The sequence below is a fragment of the Bos indicus genome, chromosome 17 (genome assembly GCF_029378745.1).
Source record: "Bos indicus isolate NIAB-ARS_2022 breed Sahiwal x Tharparkar chromosome 17, NIAB-ARS_B.indTharparkar_mat_pri_1.0, whole genome shotgun sequence".
Lineage (NCBI taxonomy): Eukaryota > Metazoa > Chordata > Mammalia > Artiodactyla > Bovidae > Bos > Bos indicus.
Genome location: NC_091776.1, coordinates 47,272,100 through 47,295,189, shown reverse-complemented (window position 1 = coordinate 47,295,189; position 23,090 = coordinate 47,272,100). Strand labels below are relative to the sequence as shown.

Sequence of the window (23,090 nt, the reverse complement as noted above, 5' to 3'; positions counted from 1 at the left end):
GAACAATATTTTCAAACCACATATATAAGAGATTTATATTCAAGATATACAGACAATTCTCAAGACTGAATAAGATAACCCAAATTAGTTGCCCATTTCAAAACAGAAATGATTAGATCAGATACTTTATAAAGAAAAAAAAAAAAGATATACAGACGGCAAATAAGCCACTAAAAACTGCTCAACATCATTAGTGATTAAGGAAATGAAAATTTAAATTACCAAGAGATACGATTACACGTGTATTACAGTAGCTAAAATTGAATCGCAAGGTGAAAACATCACATGTTGGCAAGGATGAAGAACAGCTGGAACCTTACACAGCTCTGGTGTAAATGCCAAATGGTTCAACCATTCTGCAAAACAGCCTGGCACTATCATAGAATGTCAAACATGCAGGTTCCACATTTACCCAGTAATCTCATCCCCAGATATTTACCCACAGAGAAATGAAAACATAAATTGACACCAGAACTTGTCCACAAGCGCTTAAGAGTGGCTTTATCCATGATAGCCAAAACTATTAGCCACTTGGGCATCTGTGCCCTGGAGAACAGATAAACTAACTCTGGTACACCTGTGCCATGGCATACTACTTAGCAGAAATGAACTCCTGACACATCTGTAACAGAGAGGAACAAACCTGCCTCCATATTGGACCTATTCTTACTTTTGTGCTCGTTACTCTGGCTTAGTCATGCTGGTTCTGCACCCTCTGTCTTGTCAATCAGTGCCTGAAATATACATAATAACCCTTTCTCAAGTCTTTGCCTCCCAGGCTTGACCTTTAAAGGTATAACCTTTTACATGCATATAGAGAAATGGCAACCCACTCCAGTGTTCTTGCCTGGAGAATCCCAGGGACGGGGGAGCCTGGTGGGTTGCTGTCTATGGGGTCGCACAGAGTCGGACACAACTGAAGCGACTTAGCAGCAGCAGCAGCAGCAGCAGCAGTACACTATCTGTGGGAATTTAAATTGATGCAGCTACATCTGGTCCCATCACTTCATGGGAAATAGATGGGGAAACAGTGGAAACAGTGTTAGACTTTATTTTTGGGGGGTCCAAAATCACTGCAGATGGAGATTGCAGCCATGAAATTAAAAGATGCTCACTCCTTGGAAGGAAAGTTATGACCAGCTTAGATAGCATATTCAAAAGCAGAGACATTACTTTGCCAACAAAGGTCCGTCTAGTCAAGGCTATGGTTTTTCCACTGGTCATGTATGGATGTGAGAGTTGGACTGTGAAGAAAGCTGAGCACTAAAGAATTGATGCTTTTGAACTGTGGTATTGGAGAAGACTCTTGAGAGTCCCTTGGACCGCAAGGAGATCCAACCAGTCCATTCTAAAGGAGATCAGCCCTGGGTGTTCATTGGAAGGTCTGATGCTAAAGCTGAAACTCCAATATTTTGGCCACCTCATGGGAACAGTTGAGTCATTGGAAAAGACACTGATGATGGGAGCGACTGGGGGCAAGAGCAGAAGGGGACGACAGAGGATGAGATGGCTGGATGGCATCACCGACTCGATGGACATGCGTTTGGGTGAACTCTGGGAGTTGGTGATGGACAAGGAGGCCTGGATTGCTGCAGTTCATAGGGTCGCAAAGAGATGGACATGACTGAGTGACTGAACTGAACTGAACTGAACTGTGGAAAAGAATATGGAGGTTTCTCAAAAATCTAGAGTATTAAAAAGAGATCCAGCAATTCTAGCCCTGGGTATGTATCTGAAAAAAACCCAAAAACACTAACTTGAAAAGATACACTAATGTTCAAAGCAACATTATTTACAATTGCCAAGATAAGAAAGCAACCTAAGTGTCCATCAACAGCTGAATGAATAAAGATGATATAGTATATATACAGTTGTTGTTGTTTAGTCACTAAGTCATGTCTGACTCTTGTGACCTCATAGCCCGCCAGGCTCCTCAGTCCATGGGATTTCCCAGGCAAGAATACTGGAGTGGGTTGCCAGTTCCTTCTCCAAGGGATATTCCCGACCCAAGGATCAAACCCGCTATCTCCTGCCTTGGGAAGCTGATTCTTTACCACTGAGTCACCAGGGAAGCCCTAAATATATACAATACTCATCCACAAAAAAAGAATGAAAGTTTGCCATTTGCAACAACGTAGATGGACTTTGTCGGAGAAGGCGATGGCACCCACTCCAGTGCTCTTGCCTGGAAAGTCCCATGGACGGAGGAGCCTGGTGGGCTGTAGTCCATGGGGTCGCTAAGAGTCGGACACGACTGAGCGACTTCACTTTCACTTTTCACTTTCCTGCATTGGAGAAGGAAATGGCAACCCACTCCAGTGTTCTTGCCTGGAGAATCCCAGGGACAGGGGAGCCTGGTGGGCTGCCATCTATGGGGTCGCACAGAGTCGGACACGACTGAAGTGACTTAGCAGCAGCAGCAGCAGCAGATGGACTTCACGGAGAAGGAAATGGCAGACAGATTTGGAGGGCATTGTGCTAAGTGAAATAAGTCAGACAGAGGAAGACAAATACCATATGACAGCAGTTATATGTGGAATCTTAAAAATACAATAAACCAGAGGATATAACAAAAAAGAAGCAAACTCATAAATAAAGAGAACAAACTAGTGGTTACCAGTGGGGACAGGGAACGGGGTGGGGGGGGAACGCAAAGGTGGAGGAGTGGAAGGTACAAACTATTAGGTATAAAATAAGCTAGAGGGAAAAAAAATAATATAACCAACATTTTGTAATAACTATAAATGGAGTATAACCTTCAAAAATTTTGAACCATAATACTCTATACCTATAACATCTAATATTGTATAGCAATTATACTTTAATAAAATAGTTTATCAAGATTTATTTTATGAAAAAACTTTTAAATTTAAATTTTTTAAAAATTATTTAAAAAGAAGTCTGAGGGCTTCCCTGGTGGTTGTGGCTAAGCCTCCACATTGCCAAAGCAGGGGGCCCAGGTTCAATTCCTGGTCAGGGAACTAGATCCTATGTGCTACAACTAAGACCTGACATAGCCAAATAAATAAATATTTTTAATTAAATATAATGTTAACTCAAGTACATCACTCAAAAAGAGAAGAGATCTGAATTCTGTCTTGGTAAGCTGGCTCTTTGGAACACAGTGTTTTGGATTTCCTGACTTTCTGAATAAAGTCACTATACCTTACTTCCTCTCAATTTATCATCTCACCCTGTGGTGAGCAATAGGAGCTTGGACTTGGTAACATACCCAACAACCTGGAAGAATACGAAATGCACTGAACTAAGTGAAGTAAGTCTAACTCAGAAAGTTACATAAGGTAGGGTACCATGTATATACCATTCTGGAAAAAGCAAAATTTTATGGACAGGAAACAGATCTTCATTGCTAGGGGATGAAGGTGGAGAGAGGGACAAGCTAAAGGGGTAGGAGAAAACGGGGTGGGTGGGTGGTGATGGAAATGTTCTGCATCTTCACTACCTTAACTGTGGCAATGGCTACAAGACTATATGCATTTGTCAACATTTACAAAACTGTACAAAGAGGTGAACTGTATGCCATGCAAACTGGCCTCATATAAGCTGACACCCACTCTACATCTCTTCTCAGGAGATTTCAGTGCAGCCAGATTTCAGAATCTGTTTACCTCTTCTCTGCATGGACAGATGACTTTCTCTTGATGGTTTTGTTTCATGGTTCTCAGCCTTGATTTCTCAAAACTCCCAACACTTGAATGTGACCCAAAGATATTCTGGTTTCCTCAGCCAACAGTGTTGAAAAGGTTGAGAGGCAACTGTAATGTGTAATCCAGGCTGAGAACTACTATTCAAAAGCGAATGGTCTTCCAAGAGGATTGTTCCTCTCTCTCCTGGGAGAAAACTTCTAAAACTATGTAGTCACTGGTACATTTTAGAGAGGGGAATGGCAACCCACTCCAGCATTCTTGCCTGGAGAATCCCCATCGACAGAGGAGTCTGGCGTGCTACAGTCCATGGGGTTGCAAAGAGTCGGACACGACTGAGCAACTAAGCTCACACTGGTATATTTAAAAACTGATTTCTAATAGTTTTCATCAGAGTTTCAATAGTTGCTAAGGATAAACTTCGCAGTGTATTGTAAATCTTGACATTTAAAATGAAACTGTTACATCACTCTTTTAAATGCATCTATTGGAATATAAATAACAGAATGACTCCACACCCACCACCATCCATTTATAAAATCTTTAAAAAATCTTCATTAACAATCAAAATGTTACACTGCTCCTTTTCCCCCTAAACTCACATTTCCATTCTGATTCCTTTACAGAATTTAATCCTAATGTAATATATCTTTTTTAATTCAATTACAGTGGATTTACAATGTTATGTTAGTTTCAGGTGCACAGGAAAGTGACTCATATATATATATATATATATATATAATGTTAATAAATATATTTTTCAGAATCTTTTCCCTTATAGGTTATTACAAAATATTGAGTATACTTTCCTGTGCTATATGGTAGGTCCCTCTTGATCATCTATTTTATACACAGTAGTGTGTATCTGTTACAGAGAAGGCAATGGCACCCCACTCCAGTACTCTTGCCTGGAAAATCCCATGGATGGAGGAGTCTGGTAGGCTGCGTTCCATGTGGTCGCTAAGAGTCGGACACGACTGAGCAACTTCACTTTCACTTTCCACTTTCATGCATTGGAGAAGGCAATGGCGGCCCACTCCAGTGTTTTTGAATCCCAGGAACGGGGGAGCCTGGTGGGCTGCCGTCTTTAGGGTCGCACAGAGTCGGACACGACTGAAGTGACTTAGCAGCAGCAGCAGCAGCAGCAGTGTGTATCTGTTAATCCGAAACTCCTAATTTATTCCCCACCCCCTCAATTCCCCTTTGGTAACCATAAGTTTGTTTTTATGTCTGTGGGCTTTATTTCTGTTTTGTATATAAGTTCTTTAAATGATGCTACCAAGGTATTAATGTTCAAAATATAATGTTCAAACAGCTTATACAGCTCAGTATTTTTAAAAAATCCAACCAACCTAATAAAAAAGTGGGTAGAAGATCCAAATAACATTTGTCCAAAGAAGACATACAGAGGGCCAAAAGGTACATGCAAATATGCTCAACATCGCTAACAATTAGAGAAATGCAAATCCAAACTACAGCGAGGTACCACCTCACACCATCAGAAAGTCTACAAACAACAATGCTGGAGAAGACGTGGAGAAAAAGGAATCCCCATACAGTGTTGGTAGGAATGTAAACTGGCACAGCCACTGTGGAGAACAGTATGGAGGTATCCTTAAAAACTAAAAACAGAGCTACTGTGGGATCCTGCAATACTGCTCCTGGGCATATATCTAGAGAAAATTATAATTGAAAAGATATATGCACCCCAATATTCACTGCAGCACTATTTACGATAGCCAAGACATGGAAATATCCGAATGTAATATACTTTTAATCTTGAAAGTAATGTATACCCATCACCTCTAATACATTCTTACAATAAAAACATAGTTGTGGATACTGAACTTAAGCTTTTTCATTTCTTCTTAAGACTGTAAAATTCTCAGTTTTCACAAACTTCATCAAGTTTGTTACAATCATGATTATGATACAACATAAGTATTATATTTGAGTATATAATACTCAAATATTACACATTTTGATAAATAACTTTTTTAAATAAAAACTAATTCTCTTCTTGTAAATATACCTCTCAATCAGCTATGTGGGGGGAGTATTATGCTGCACTGGTTAAACTAATTACTAATTTTGCTGGGGGTACTGAGGAGGTTTTAACACCTGGGAGAAATGCATCATAGTAAGACATTAGATGGATGAGAGGTTAAGTTTTTATTGTAAAATCAAAGAAGTTCTGTGTGTGCATGTGTAAGTGTGTGTGTGTGTGTGACAGTGCAGGAGAGAGAGACAGAGGAAGGGAGAGAGAAGATGAACAGTGTAACTGCAAATTAATATACGGATGTCAAGTTTAAGAGTGAATACATACAGAAGTTGAGCATTTGTAAATACATCTCCTTTAAAATATCTCCACTTACATACCCCTTGGAAGGTCTTTGCATGACCCCTCCATGCATATATTAGGATATATGTCAAGGGCACTGCTCCAGTAAATAAACAATGTAAAAACAAAGCAGAACACAAAATCAAACAATTCCTGGAAATTAAGGTAAATATGATCCAGCAGGGACTGTCAATTCACACATCTCCAGAGCCCAGCAAAATAATATAAATGAGTGAAGCTCTGTGGATTCAACAAATAGAGGGATTCCCATCCAGAGTTCATTTCCCCACTTTTGACAGACACCCAAACCCAGGGTATCAGTTCTCTAGTAGTTCAAGTCCAGGGATAATGTAACTAGGAAAAGAGATATGTACTAAGATGCACCCAGGGCAGAGCAACTGGTTGGAATAGCGGATGCCCAGCTTGGAACCACTGTTGACATGCAGAAATATCAGGGCTGCTCACCATTGAAAAGAAACCGGAAAATCCACACTTGATGAAAATCTATCTCAAAATATTCACCGCAAAAGCCATATATAATGTATTTGCAGGCCACATGTACCACCGCACTTATCTGTCAATCAAAAGGCACACCTCTACCTAGAGATTATCACAATGAGTGAAGTAAGTCAGATAAAGGAGAAATATTGTATGAGACTGATCATATGTGGAGTCTAAAAAAAAAAGACACAAATGAACTTATTTACAAAATAGAAACAGACTCACGGATTTAGAGATGGAACTTAAGGTTGCCAGGATGGAGGGAAGGGACAGTTAGGGAGTTTGGGATGGACACTTACACACACTGCTATATTTAAAATGGATAACCAGCAGGGACCTACTGTATAGCAACAAGGAACTCTGCTCAATGTAATGGAGCAGTCTGGACGGGAGGAGAGTTTGGGGGAGAAAGGATGCATGTACGTGTATGGCTGAGTTCCTTTGCTCTCCACCTGAAACCATCACAGCATTGTTCATTGGCTATCAGTTCAGTTCAGTCGCTCAGTCGTGTCCGACTCTTTGTGACCCCGTGAATCGCAGCACGCCAGGCCTCCCTGTCCATCACCAACTCCCGGAGTTCACCCAAACCCATGTCCATCGAGTCGGTGATGCCATCCAGCCATCTCATCCTCTGTCGTCCCCTTCTCCTCCTGCCCCCAATCCCTCCCAGCATCAGGGTCTTTTCCAATGAGTCAACTCTTCTACTCCAACACAAAAAAACAAGTTTAGAAGAAAAAAAAAAGCCACACCTCTGACATACAAGTACAGGAGGAAATCTGAAGGCTTTTTAAAAAGACACTCAATAGCTTATAATAACTTATAATGGAAGAGAATGTGCAAAAGGAACATGTATACACATACATACACATGTATGTATACATGAAGCACGTTGCTGCACACCTGAAACTAACACAACATTGCAAATCACCTGCATTTCAATCAGCATTGTTTTAAACAAAGCACTTTTCCTTCCCTACCAGTTAAAGGCTTATGGCACCCTATCGCTTTATTTGTTTTGCATCCTTTAGATTCATGAGGCCTTCTTTTTAAATTTCAATCATAAAAGAATAGTAATAATGTCCTTTTCCTATTAAACATCTCTTTACCACATCCAAAACAATTCCAGGAAAATAACTTTAGGATAGTAAAAAGGTGACATTTGGCCCAAATGTGCACTGCAAGCTTTGGTCTGTTCCGAAATGTAAATATTAGGTTATCTGTAATACCAGAATGCCCTGGAAACTGTTTTCCCCCTTTGTTTTAAGGTTACATTTATCTGAAGTACAGGCAAAAACCCAACTCCCTAATGTGTATTACCTAATTAAGGAAATCAAGCAGAACACTAGCTTTATGGGAACCAGATACGCAGAACTTAAAGGGCTAAGGCAGAACTCAGTGGTGAGCTGCTTTTACATTTCTGTACATCAAAATCACTGTTTTCCCTCCTTTTGTTGGCGCTGCTCCTTTGAAAATGTAAATAATATGATTTAAGCTGCTCTCTCTCCCTTTCAATAGAATTCTCAGTCATTTCACTGATCTCACATTTCAAAATATTGAATGCTTGTAAAACAAGCAATTGTGTGTTTTGATGCTTGCTTTTAACAGCCCATAATGCAAATATTTATTCACAATGGTAATTTCCACTGTGCATAGTTTTTACATCTCATTAAGGACTCTGAAAAATTGCAATCATTGGAAACGAAAGCGTACATTACATTTAAACAAATATTCAAAGGACAAAGTAACTTATCAGAGAGGGGACAGTTCTGTACTGGGAGTTGTCATCTGTGTGAGAATGGATGCCTTCGAACTGTGGTGCTGGAGAAGACTCTTAAGAGTCCCTTGAACTCTAAGGAGATCAAACCAGTCAATCCTAAAGGAACTCAACCATGAATGTTCACTGGAAGGATTAATGCTGAAGCTCTAATACTTTGGCCACCTGATGCAAAGAGCCAACTCGTTAGATTGGGAAAGATTAGCTGGGAAAGATTGAAGGCAGGAGAAGGGGGTGGCAGAGGATGAGATGGTTGGATAGCATCACCGACTCAATGTACATGAGTTTGAGCAAACTCCAGGGAGATGGGGAAGGACAAGGAAGACTGGCAGGCTGCAGCCCATGGAGGTACAAAGACTCAAACATGACTTAATGACTGAACAACAACAAAGGAGAGAACATGTGAATATTTTCATATTAGGTTGGAAAATGAAAATGATCCTAACAGTGGAATGCTGCTATCTATCAACCAGCCAGCATCCATCTCCCCAATTTGGCAAAATAATCATTTTGCATAACCTGCCCCTCATTTTCATAGCAGGTGGTCTCAGTGGGTTCCTCCTCCAGGCTCTAAAGGGGGAGCTTATTGGCTAAATGTAAGCCAATCAGGCTGCTCTATCCCATCCTTCTGTGCTCAGTGACTGATGTAGGAAGGCTCATGGAGTGATGTGGGCCTTTAACAGTCAGGACCAGAACTTTGATGGAAGTGTTAAGAGAACACTCTAATTACTAAATTTAGGGTTAAAAAAGGTGTAATTCTGAGCTGGTGGAGCATCTTGCTTAAATGAAGGGCAGTGTGTCTTAGACTAGAATGAATATAGTTAAAGAAGAGCAAAGAGATTTCAGGCATCATGTGAGCACCTGGATCAAGCCTTGCCTGATGCCCGGGATTTCAGCTGTGCGAATCAGTTCATTTCTCTTTTCCTTAGGCAGAGACTGTTACTGTTGAACAACTATATACATTCTTCTCGACAAGTCCCAGTCCTCCCTGCGGTTAGATGGAGGCTCTGTTTCTAATGCTGATCAATGGGATGTGAGTGCAATGAAGCCATTTCCAAATCTGGACCTTAAATGCATCCTACAAAATCCCCTAGCTCTCTCATCCCCTGCTGCCGTGTGTCCAAAATGGCATAACCACAAAGTCAAAGAGGACTGACTGGACTCTAAGCAAATAAGAAATAAATTTTTGTCAAATTATGCCACAGAGACATGGACATTTATTCATATATCAATATAAGTATGTGTAATAGATGTGTGTATGTATAATGTATGTATCTAATATATTGACATATATGCAATATATATATTTCATTATAGCCTACCCATCATTCTAGCCCATCCTCACTAACGTATTCCTCAGGCAATTTTAGATTTTTGTTTTGTACCTGGAACCAAAATATGTCTAGTTCATTCATCACAGTATTTCCTTAAATAAATCACACTCAAGCAGAATTCTCCCATCCAACCCATGGCTTCTTGGGGATTCTCTTACACTTTGCTTCCTATTTCAAAAAAAGGATCCTCACAGCTGAAGACCCACTTTGATTTCTCCCTTCACAGTATCTGTTAAAGGCTGACTGAAGACAGTAATCTAGAGGCCTTTGGGAGGATAAAACAGTATCTCCTCTTGAGAGCCTCCAGTTCAAAGAAACCCAAGGAATACTTTCAAATCCTAGAAGCCTGTTTAGAAAAATCAAAATTGAATCAGCCCATTCACTGAGCACCTGTTCACCAACATCATGACCATGAACATGAGAAACACACATTAAGGTCTGTGTTTCCTTCCCATAGTCCTCTTGGGAAGAGAAAAGGCACACAATTGAGATACTTTAACATGACTTTTTCCAATGTCATGAAAATCAATTTGAACAAGATGAGAATTTCTGCAGATACTGAAGACTGGCACATTTCACACTCATTGCAGATCCCTTCTGCTGTGCCTTTCTGAACTGAAGAGACTGGAGTCCTGATAGCAAGGTTGGCAGGAATCTCTGGGTTCCTGAGAACCAGAAAAGCCCATAGAAAAGATCTCTAGGAACTTCCCCTGTGGTCCAGTGGTTAAGACTCTGCGTTGCCCCTACAGGAGGCCTGGGTTTAATCCCTGGTGAGGGAACTAAGATTCCACATGCCATATGTCACAGCCAAAAAAAAAAAAAAAAAAAAAAAAAACCTCTAAAGGTCTTTAAGGGGAAACCAAGGCTGCTTTCCTTCTTTTCTTCACCTTATCAATGACTTTTCCTTATCTGCATTCAGCTGCTTACTACAGACAGGTAGGGGTTCACATCTCAGTCTCCCCCACTTTAAGGGCAGAGTTGATTTCATATTCATTGCTATATATTTGGAGCCTGTCTCGCTGTGTTTATAATTTGGCTTCAAAAAATAATTGTTGGATAAATAACTCAAAGCCCTTGGTGCTCAGTACGAGTGACAGTCCCAGTTGGAGACAAAATATGAGAACTAGGTCAATCTCGGGGCTGAACTTGAATATTTTTTGCTGTATTTAGGCAGCAGGGGACCTTTCAAATTCTATCAACATCACAGAATCAAGGAATTCTGGGTTTAAATGTCCACCTGCTGTTTCGCTTCTGTTCTATAATGGTGATTCACAAACAGCTCGTCCTAGAGGGGCTTCATCTTCCCAGGTAACTAAATCAAATCCTTCTTACTCCATTTCTAAATGCATTTTCATTTTCCCTCGTCACCTTGAAGCCACAGTCTGCCTCCATGATACCTGTTGACTGAGGTCCTCTGAGCAAAGCATCCCAGGAAGAACCCTCTGTACGCAACTCTGCGTCTTCCCCATTGGCCACAGACTGCGACTTCATCCACTGCAACCCCGCAGCCCTTAGACACAAAGCATCTCAGGGGGCTCGACCACACTTCAAGGAAAACATCTTCAGACCCATAGAAGCCACGTTCTTGATGTGACTCCCTCCATGTCGTCTCTTTTTTAAAACAACAACAAAAATCTTTTTATGTTACATTGGGGTATAGCTGATTCGTAATGTTGTGATAATTTCAGGTGGACATCAAAAGGACTCAGCCATACCTAACCATGTATCCATTCTCCCCCAAACTCCCCTCCCATCCAGGCTGCCACACAGCATTGGGCAGAGTTCCCTCTGCTATACAGTAGGCCCCTATTGGCTATCCATTTTAAATAGAGCAGTGTGTACGTGTCCATCCCAAACTCCCTAACTATGCCTTCTCTCATCTTTCCCCCTGGCATCCATAAGTTCTGTCTATGTTTTGAATACTTTTCAGGGCCACCAAGGCAGTCTACAAAGATTGTGGGAGTACAGCAGACACCCATAGTGCCATCACTAAGGGCAACAAGGTTCAACATGATGGTCACTTTCAGGTATCATTAACACCTGTACAAAAAGGTGAGCCCTTTTGGAAAAGAATTTGGCAGCAAATCTCTATCTATATTCTTTGGCTCCATCATTAACTAACTGTGATTCTAAGAAAGTAACTCAAAGGAAAAATTATGCACAAAGATAATGATTTCCTCACAATAGCAAAAAAAAAAAACCCCATAAATTATATAATTGTGTAGCAAGAGTTGAAAATTTTAAGCTATAGCAAAGACATTAAAAATATATTTGTGATACATCTTTAAAACATGAGAAATATGCTTACATAAACATATGAACTCAGGAAAGTAAAAAACCAATTATGTGTCCCAGAGACCGTGTGAACACAACTGTTTCAAAAATTCATAGAGAAACAACCAAAACGAAAGACATCAAACTGCTGCAGCAGTCGTCTTCAGGGAGTGAGATTATTTATTTTTACCTCTCCCTTGTGTCAGGATTACTTTGAAGTAGCTTACAAAAAATAAATGCACTGGGATAGAAAAAGTAGGCAAGGAGGCAGACAAGAGAGACAGAATAAGGAAAATAAAATAAAGCCAAGGCTGGAGCTGAGTCACAAGATGTGTCTCTTAAGTTCCTAGACTTATAAATAGCGAAGTTGGCTCCGAGACTCCTAGGAGTTCAAGCAAAGACAGAAAATTGGAAATTCACTTAGAAAATTCATGGTGTTCTTAGGATGAGGTGTAAACTATCTCTCAGGATAAACATAGCTTTTTTTCCTTTTTTTTCCTGGTACTAAGGCCTAAGAAGGATTTCTTAGAAAAGCAACTTGAAAAGGAGACAGATTTTTTTTTAATATATTTTATTTATTTGACTGAATCAGGTCTTAATTGTAGCACCTGGGACTGTTGCAGCGCAAGGACTCGGCCTTAGTCACTCCACGGCATGTGGGACCTTAGGTCCCCAACCAGGGATCGAACCCAGGCCCCCTGCATTAGGAGCATGGCGTCTTAGCCACTGGACCACCAGGGAAGTCTCTGTGTCCAGAATCTGAGAACCTCAGCAAGTTGTATCAAAATTTAAGCATCCCCCACAACCTACCAACATTGTTTTCCTGACCAAACACAGAAGCAAAAACAACAAAAATGAATCTAATTGCCACCTTCTTTACTTAGTGAGTCTGCTCAGCATCTCTCCCTGAAACATAAGAATTTATGTTTCTCACAAGGAAAATAACTAATGTCGCTAATGGCTAAAAATTCTTTGCGAATTCCTGTCTTTTCAAATGTATATCTCAGTCTCATTTCTAGGCTTTGGTTAAGAAAAAGAGGGAGAAAAGTTTTATTCCCTTTCAACTCTTTCAAATGTATTTTTCACCTTGGTTACTGCTGTCCTGTCATGACAATATGTGCTTAATCTCTTTTTGAATGTATTTCACAAATTTGTTTGAGTTCAAGGGCCTTCCTTTCCTGTAGATTCTTAATTTCTGAGAGTTAACAGGACAGACATATTGGATGATACATTTGTATAAAAGGGACCCTTGAAACCCTCCTACACTGTTGGTATGAATGAAAGTTGGTGCAGCCACTATGGAAAAAAGTGTGCAGGCTCCTCAGAAAACTAAAAATAGAATTACCATATGATCCAGCAGTCCCACTCCTGGGCATATATCCAGATAAATTATAATTCAAATAGATACATGCACCCTGTGTTCATAACAGCACTATTCATAAAAGCCAAGACATGGAAACAACATAAATGTCCATCAGCAGATGAATGGAGAAAGACGTGGTGCGTAAGGGAAGTCGCTCAGTCGTGTCCGACTCTTTGTGACCCCACAGACTGTAGCCTACCAGGCTTCTCCGTCCATGGGATTTTCCAGGCAAGAGTACTGGAGTGGGGTGCCATTGCCTTTTCCAAGTGGAATGCTGCTGCTGCTACTGCTAAGTCACTTCAGTCGTGTCCGACTCTGTGCGACCCCATAGACGGCAGCCCACCAGGCTCCCCCAACCCCCGGATTCTCCAGGCAAGAGTACTGGAGTGGGGTGCCATCGCCTTCTCAGCCACAAAAAAGAATGAGATAATGCCATTGGCAGCAACATGGATGCACCTAGAGACAAATGAAGTAAGTCAGAAAGAGAGAGACAAATATCACATGATATTACTTATATGCGGAATCTAAGATATGACACAAATGATCCTATCTATGAAACAGAAACAGACGTATTGACATAGAGAAGAGACTTGTGGTTGCCAAGGGGAGGAGGGGGAGTTAAAGACTGGGAGTTTGAGAATAGCAAATGCAAGATATTATATGTGGGGTGGATAAACAATAAGGTTCTATTGTATAGCCCAGTGAACTATATTCAATATCCTGTGATAAACCATAATGGAAAAGAATATAAAAAAGGGTGTCTATACGGATATAACTGAATCACTTTGCTGTACAGCAGAGATTGGCACTACACTGTAAATCGACTATACTTCAATAAAAAATAATAAAGATTTTAAGAACGTATCAGTACCCTGACATTTAAATTTTTTAAATAAATAAGATTTTCAAAGTTGCCAAATCTTGAAAAACAGTAAAATTAAAAAGACCAAAAAAAATTTTTTTTAATAAATAAAGGGACCCTTAAAACTGACACTGAAATGAATACAACCCTGGTTTCAAGCTGTTGGGTGCTCCTCTTAATCCTTCCTATAGATTTTTTTAAAGCAGATTTTTAAATGAATGGTAAAAGTGATATCAAAATATCTGGAGTCTCTGGTCTCATGTCATGACAAATCCATGCTGGTTTCCCGTGATCACCACTCACATCTGCCAGAACCCGCACAATATTCTCCCCATAACTCATTCAAGCTTGTGGTCTGGCATCATAAGTTAAACTCGCCGATCCATATGTTCACAGAACCTAACATTCTCCTTTTGGAAACAGGAAAAATATTTGTCTGCCTTCATGCTACACGCTTCTTTCTCTTTTTTTACAATGGTATTAAAGAGTCACCTAAGTTACCCAGAGGTTTAGTCTTATTAGAACAGAGGTCACGTCAGTCTCCCCTCCACCAGGACCCATGCATGTTAGCTGAGGTGATGAATGAATGATGGGATCCTGGGATTCAGGGAGCACAACCAAAGATGCATCAGCATCCTGGCCTCGGAGACAACCACACCATGACTCATCATCAGATCACCTCCTCCACCCCTGTGACAGCCTTGGGATTAAAATCTATGTTTTAGGGGCTTCCTGGTAGCTCAGCAGAGAGGAATCCGAGTTTGCCAGTGCAGGAGACACGGGTTCAACCACTGATCTGGGAAGATCCCACAAGCCACGGAGCAACTAAGCCCATGAGCTGCAATTATTGAGCCCGTGCTCTATCGGCCACATGCCACAACCACTGAAGCCCTTGTGCCCAGAGCCCGCGCTCCACTACGATAGAAGCCACCACAGTGAGAGGCCCACGCACTGCAACCAGAGAGTAGCCCGAAGCAGCAACAGAGACCTAGCACAGCCAAGTAAATAAATACAATTATATTTAAAAATCTATGTTTTAATCCTTTTTTGCTATCTTTCCCGATTGCTGTTGGAAAAATGAAGACTGAGAAAATTTAAAAAAAAAAAAAATCAGGATATTCATTTATTCATTTCCAGCAACAAATAATGAGCGCCAACCACATCCAAGGCTTGGAGCTGAAATTCCAGGGAAACCATTCTGTACACAAAGTTTATCAAGTCCAGCACCAGACGTAATTTTTGCCTGACAAAGGGATTCACTGTAAGTAATACACAAACATGAGCAGGATGTAAAAGAGCTAACAGCGAGGTGCTTGGGCATCAGAATTCAGACTGTGCTACTTTAGTTCTAAGATCTTGGACGCTACGTCTCCGAGCCTCCATTTCTGCATCTACAAAATGGGGCGAATAAAATCCACCCTACTGGGTTTATCTGCGAATTCACAAAAACCATTTTCATCAATCACTCAGCTCAGTGTCTGGCATGCAATAATTACTTTAAAATTCGCTGTTATTATTATCGACCAAAGTATGTCCTGGGGCTCTTTGAATTACTGGAGAAAAAAACAAAACCAGCATCAAACAATTTTACTGTTGCAAAAAGTTTCTTTTAACAATAATTTACAGTCCTAAGGATACTTAAAAACTTATTGTGCCCCTGCAGGGTCCAAAGTACTACACTAAGTACTGGAGAGAAAGCAGATAGAAAAATACATAGATGTTGCTTCTAGAGGTAATGAAAGCTTTAGAGGAGACAGAAAATAGTTTTAAAATGTTACCCCTGTAAAAAGTGCCCTCCAAAAGGTATCTATATGCCTTGAACCTGTGAGTGTTCCCTTATTTTTAGGGGGAAGGGGGAAGGGAGGGGGTCTTCGCAGATGTGATTACAGTAGAATGGGAGACAGTCCGGATTATTCCCAGTGGTCCCTAAATCCAATCACTTGTATCTTTATGTAAGGGGGAAGCATGGGAGGTTTGACACAGAAGAGAAGGTTTGAGAATGGAACAGACAGAGATGGGAAGACAGCAACCTTGAAAATTGCAGTGATTCTGCCATAAAGTAAGGACTACAGGCAGTCACCGGGACCCAAAAGATTTTCCCCTAAAGCCTCTAGCCGACACCTTGATTTTGGCCCAGGGACATTGATTTTGGACTACTGGCTCTAGAACTACGCTAGGATGAAGTTCTATTGTTTTAAGTCACCTTGTTCGTGGTAAGATGTTAAGGAAGCTACAAGAAATTTACAGACCCTTGAAAAATCCGTCTGTACCTGACATCTGGGCTTTCCCTGGTGACTCATGAGTGCATGCTAAGTCACTTCAGTCATATCTGACTCTTCCACATCCCATGGACTATAGCCCGCTAGGCTCCTCTGTCCATGGGATTCTTCAGGCAAGAATACTGGAGAGTGCTGCCATGCCTTCCTCCAGGGGATCTTCCCAACCAAGGGATAGAACCCGCGCCTCTTATGTCTCCTACATTGGCGGGTGGATTCTTTACCACTAGCATCACCTGGGTGGTTCAGAAGTCAAGAATTCACTTGCCAATGCAGAAGACTAGGGTTGGATGCCACGGATACCTCCACACCCCATCTGACTGCTGCCTGTCTCCAGGTCAGGGTGACAGGATCCTGTCCCTTCATGCAGTACCACAAGCCCCACTGCTCGCTCTGCCCAGCCACACTGCCCTCTGGAGTCCACGTACGTGTCTGCACCCTCCCTCTCATATACCAGCTCTGTTAACACTTAGCCACTCCCCAGATGCGCTAAGTTCAAGGCCAACGTACCTGTACTCAGAGATGATTGCTCTGTGCCTCTAGCACATCACAGTTGAAAGCTGGCATTCCTTTATATAACATTTTTATGTAATGTATAATTACTTTTTTTTTGACTGTGCCAGGTGGCATGGGAGATCTTAGGTCCCAGACCAGGGATCAAACGCATGCCCCCAGGATTGGGAGTGCAGAGTATTAACCACTAGAACACCAGAGAAGCCTTACAATTTTATACAGTTAAGCACTTTTCTCTGTCTCCTCTATGAACTGCCAGTTCTGGAAGGATAGTAACCTTATCTGTGTGGGTTCTTCTCACTGCTGTAATCCTACGGCCAGCATAAAGTGTGTAATAATACAACTGGTGCTCCAAAAGCAGCTACTGTGATAAAATAAGGAAGCAGAGGGAACCAAGAAAAGCAGAAGAGGAAAGGAAGAGGGACCTGAACACAGAACAGGAGGGGTTTGAGCTCACAACTTAAAATCGTGGATGATTTGTGCGCTTTACAAGCTAGAGAAATGGCCAGCAATGACTTTACACCTTCCTAATCCTGTGTCCTCAGAACACTGGCAAATAGTTCCTGCAGGGTTCTGTGCTCTTTGAAACTTTTTGAATTATCAAATTTTTTAGACTTAAGGATGGATAGGTGGCTACATAGATGAAAGAACAGAAGGATGGATGGGCACATGGATGAAAGGATGGATAAATGGAGGGATATATGGATGAATACATAATGGATGATGACTGGTTGAATAAATTGGTCAATGGATAAATGGCTAGATGAATTTTAAAAATGTAAAAGTCAAGGGTAAAGTGCAGAAGTGTAAAAATGTAAAAGTCAAAAGTCCATATCGTCAAAGGTATAGTTTTTCTAGTAATCATGTACGGGTGTAAGAGTTGGACCATAAAGAAGGTTGAGCGCCAAAGAATTGATGCTTTTGAACAGTGGTGTTGGAGAAGGTTCTTGAGGGTCCCTTGGACAGCAAGGATATCAAACCAGTCAATCCTAAAGGAAATCAACCCTGAATATTCATTGGAAGGACTGATGTTGAAGCTGAAGCTCCAATACTTTGGCCACCTGATGCAAACAGCCAACTCATTGGAAAAGATCTTGATGCTGGGAAAGACTGAAGGCAGGATGAGAAGGGGGCGACAGAGGATGAGATGATTGGATGGCATCGCTGACTCGATGGACATGAGTTTGAGCAAACTCTGGGAGATACTGAAGGGCTGGGAAGCCTAGGCATGCCACAGTCCATGGGGTCTCAAAGAGTCAGACAGGACTTAGCGACCAAACAACAAGTAAGCTTCTACAATAGGGTATTTTTGGAGTTTTTGTTTTTCATTTTCCCTTGGCTTTCAGAATTGAACTAAATTAAGCAGATCTGAATAGTTAGAATTCTAACTTTCTATGTATTTAAGTATTTTTTATAAAATCATATTTAGCATTTAACTTTTTAATTCAGGAAAAATGAAATTTCATGGTCTCCCCATTTCTTAGCCTTTTAATTTTGTCACTGTTTAAATGTAAGCAGTGAAGTCTATTCTGTCTCTGTCTCTCTCTCAAACATACACACACACCCCAGAATGCTCCCTCCTGGAATATGCCTTCCTCCCCAATAGCCCAAAGTGTCACTGGAAACCGAAGCTCCTTCCAGTCCAGAAGGATGGGATGTGGGAGGACATTCTTAAATAAGAGGTGATGCTTGGCCACCCAGACACTTCAGTTCTGACCTAAGAAGAAAGCTCAGTCCTGGATGTTCACTGGAAGGACTGATGTTGAAACTGAAACTCCAATACTTTGCCCACCTGATGCGAAGAGCTTACACATTTGAAAAGACCCTGATGCTGGGAAAGATTGAGGGCAGGAGGAGAAGGGGACAATAGAGGATGAGATGGCTGGATGGCATCACTGACTCAATGGACAGGAGTTTGGGTAAACTGGCAGTTGGTGATGGATGGAGGCCTGGCGTGCTGTGGTTCATGGGGTCGCAAAGAGTAGGACATGACTGAGCGACTAAACTGAACTGAACTGATCAAGGTGGAAACATTCTGCAGAAGGTGACCTCACAATGCCACTGCCCAGCAGGCTGGCTGTACTGCTCCGGATGCAGGTGGAGCACATGACTGGCACAGCCTGAAGATGGTGCCCCATCACCCCAGCAGTTCCTCTCCCAGGATTCCAGGCCTCTGAGTGTCTGCTCCTTATTGGCATTTGCAAGAAAACACAACTCTGGGGGATGCAGGTCAGGGTCATGACAAGCAGTCTACATGTTGCAACCTTCCTGATTTTGTATTGAAAGCCTTCCCAGCTCTTTGACGGTCACTAGTCTTGTAAGTCTGGTAGCTCAGATGGTAAAGAATCTGCCTGTAATGCAGGGGACCAGGGTTCGATCCTTGGGTCAGGAAGATCCTTTAGAGAAGGAAATGGTAACCCACTCCAGTATTCTTGCCTGGAGAATTCCATAGACAGAGGAGCCCAGCGGGCTACAGTCTATGGGGTCACCAAGAGTCAGACATGACTGAGCGACTAACACATGCACAGTTTTGTAAGAGAAGGAACCCCTGGGACCTTCCTGGGACAGGCCTTTCCCCATATCCTTTGCTTTAGCTCCTCTCTTAAGTACCTAAATAATAGTATTTGATGCACATTTCCGGAGTTGTTTTGCAGACAAGAAACCCCACCACCAAATGGAAGATGTTAACTACTTAAGGACTGAGAGCACATAGCCCCACAACCCTTGGAGCCTAAGGATAGATAAAATTAACCCCTGTAACCCTGCCCTGTTCCCTCATCATCAGCCAGAGAATTGTGCACCATCTGATCAGGTACCCTGTGACCCGCCCCCCCCCCCCCACCACCTCCCTTACTTGGCTTTTAAAAACGCTTTGCCAAAACTCTTCAGGAAGCTCGAGGCTTTTTAGGGCATAAGCCACCTGTCTCCTTGCATGGTCCTGCAATAAACCTTTCTCTGTTCCAAATTCTGACGTTTCAGTTTGTCTGGCCTATGTGGCCGACAGGTGAACTTGCCTTAACAGTCTCATTAATTTGTCTTTGGGCCCCTTTCCTTTCCATGCCCTGCCCCCTTCCACGAAGCCAATAGCAGCATAGTAAACCACATTTGCAAGCTGGCATAGCTGTAATCTGCATGAAGTTTTTAAGTAAGTTAATATCCTAAACTTAAGACACAAGCCCTCTGATGGCTTGACATAAAGATCATTCTCCAGTGAAGGCTGGGACCGCCTGACGACAGTGCTGATCAAACTTTTTGTGTCATAGTAGAGTTCCCAGTTCCCAAGGGATAGAAGTGCAAGCAATGAAATTTTATTTTTATTTGATTTTCAAAAGATCTATGAGGTTGCTCTATGTCCAATCACTTCCTGTGCATAAAATTTAAACAAATGTGAATTTCAAAGATCTTAGCCTGTTGTTAAAATGTGCACATCTGTTCCTTTAAAGCTTCATCTTTAGAAAGAACTAGAGCAATGCAGTAAAAACAATAATACACTGAAGCAGTATTTAGTATTTGGTAACAATCTCCATCTTTCCATTGGACCCAGATAAACTGGGCACTTTGGATGGGTGTGTGTCTATGCATATGTTTTCTTCCAATCAAAATCCTCTGAAATATAGTCCATCTTGGATTTCAAACTGGTTCAGAACTTTCAGGGAGTCAGAGGATCTGAGAGCGCAAAGTGACTTGAACATAATGGAAAAAGAACTGCACTGTCCCTGCATTTAAAACACCATTATTATCTGCACCAGGAAATTTTATAGGACAGAATGGTTTTAGGGGTGTGGAACTCAAAATATGCCATAGGCTGGGCTTATAGCATCTTTCCACAAGCCAAGACCTTCACATCAGAGTTTCTCATTTTAAGGACATTTTCAGAGTTTCCACTTGAAAAAGTTCAAAAGACTATCAGGGGAAATACATTTCTTTTCAACCCTACTCAGTCTAATAAGGAGATCAGTAAGAGAACTATGTACCTAACCAAGGAAACACAATAGTTAGGTCATATTTACAAAGCAATTCTGTACCTTTCTTAGTAAAACCTTGTTACTGCAGCATAAAACACAGGAGTCCATTCCTACTATCAAATCAAGCGACAACCACTAGAAAACATGCCTTGTAGCAAAAGGCAAGTCTGCTGGGCTGTTGTTGCTGTGGATTCAGGTTTTTTTAACCTCACGTTTGCCTGGGTTGGCTTCACCAAATTCATCAACCTTTTCTTGCTTCTTGTGCACATCAAAAACCCCCGAGGCTCTGGCCCTCAGAATTGCTCTAACTCATAATTAGGAGACATGAGCCCTTTAGACCACACTTGAAAAGACAGCCAAGCAGAGTGGGCACGGGTCACCCTGTCCTAAATCACACCAGCACAAAAGCCGGCTATTGTCAGATCTAAAGCAATGTAACCTCAGTGATGCCGGAAAGGCTCTGAGAACAGAAAATTCCTGTAATTAAAAGGCTCTGTGCATGATAATTGGCTTTGAAGTTTCTAAGAGCGATCTCATCTCGGAAATCTTCTCCGGAGAACAAAAATCTGTTTACAGGGTTTTAGGGACACACATGGGAGACTGCTAAAAAGCTCCACGTTTCTTCTAATCTCTCTCTCTCTCTCTCTGTAGGAAAGAGGCTCTTGGGAGAAGGAACCACACACAGATAGAGTCCTGATCAGTAAGCAGGAAGAACTGCTGATCCTTTCTACAACCTCACGTGTGAATCAAATAATTTCCCTTCAAGGAATTCGTGTCCTGAGCATTCCAACTTGCTGTACCAATGACAGAGAGGGATGCTGACAGAAGGGAAGCAGATGGGGAATCCCGGCTTTTCTGGCAGCTGCAAATTAGGGGCTCTGCTGGGGGAACGCAGGTGATAAGCACGGTTTAAACTCTGCGCCCAACCCTCACGGATGCTGCCCTCGGACAAACAGCCACAGAAGGCAAAGGAAGAGAAGTCTGCCCCCAAAACCTCTCTTAGAGAAACTCAGGGCCACCTCTCCAGAGCTGGACCCATCTCATAGGCGTCGCAGCCGACGAATGTACTCAACTGCATTCCCATACAGAGGCGCGCTCTGGAATTATATCCTCACGGGTGCCTGCCAGCAGAAAAAGTCAAGTCCAAATTCCAGAACCTTTTCAGGAGGTCATTTCAATCCCTTCCTCGGACATCCTCCTCAGCCTTCCCAGGGCCCACGTCTCCTTTCAAGGTTCTCCACGCGACCCCCTCCCCGAGGCTGCCAGGTGGACCGGGCTATTTTGCCGCCCTTGGCATTCTCACTCAGGGCCTCCCGCCCAAGTCTTCCCGGGAGGCACCTGCTGCAAAGGGGCCGCTGAGGACCTTGGCTGCCGCACGCGCGCGCGTGCACACGCATCAACGCACACCCACACCCACTCTCCCGGCCACCCCCAACCACGCACACCCTCCCACACACTCACTCCCAGCAAAGTTCGTCCCGGGGCCCCAGGTGGCGGCGGCGGCGTCTCCTCACCTTTGGAGAAGAGGGCGGCCAGGCTGATGAGCACGGGGGACCAGCGGTGCCACAGCGTCCCCATCGCAGACGCGCACATCCCGGAGACCCGGAGCGCAGATCCTCGGCTCCACGGTGCCGTCTGGGCGATGAAGACACGGTCGCCAAGCTCCCCGAGGGTCGGAGCGGGGCGGGAAGGCGAGGGAGCGCCGGGCTAGGGGCGCGAGCGGCCGCGGCGCCCTGCGCCTTCCTCCCGCCAGTCCATGGCCGGCCGGGAGGCGACACCGCACGCCGCTCCGGAGTTGCTCTCCCGAGTCCAACGCGCGCGCAGACAAACCCCACCTCCCTTTCACCCCCACCAGGATATTTTTATTTTCATCCACACGAATTTGTTCCTTTCCGTTTACCCAGCGAGAACTGGCTCCCAGGTGGCCCCCAAAGGGCGCCTCCGGGAGCGCAGGAACGCGGGTAGGCTAACGGGCGGCGGGGCGGCCGGGATGCGGCGCCCGGGGCGCGGGCGGAGGCGGCGCGAGGACCCCCGGCCGGGTGACCCGGCGCCCGGAACGGCGCGGGGCGCCTGGGCGCTTGGTCCCCATCCCGCCCGGCCGCGCCCCGGGGCGCGCACCGGCGCCAAAGTTTGGCTGGGAGCAGTCACTCCCCGTGCCGCCCGCCCCGGCCCGGCTCCCGCCCGGGATCAAGCTCGCGGGGACCTAAGCGCGCGGCGCGCAC

At 43.1% G+C, this 23,090-nt stretch overlaps 1 protein-coding gene across 1 annotated transcript in view; it reads right to left on the bottom strand.

Moving 5' to 3' along the window:
• Positions 1–22,871, bottom strand: part of TMEM132D (transmembrane protein 132D) — an 884,961-nt gene extending 862,090 nt beyond the window's left edge. Inside the window, exon 1 of the mRNA XM_070769354.1 lies at positions 22,383–22,871. Within this exon, the coding sequence (XP_070625455.1) occupies positions 22,383–22,461 (79 nt within the window). The 5' untranslated portion in view covers positions 22,462–22,871. The remainder of the gene's footprint in view (positions 1–22,382) is intronic.
• Between the last annotated feature and the right edge of the window lie 219 nt (positions 22,872–23,090).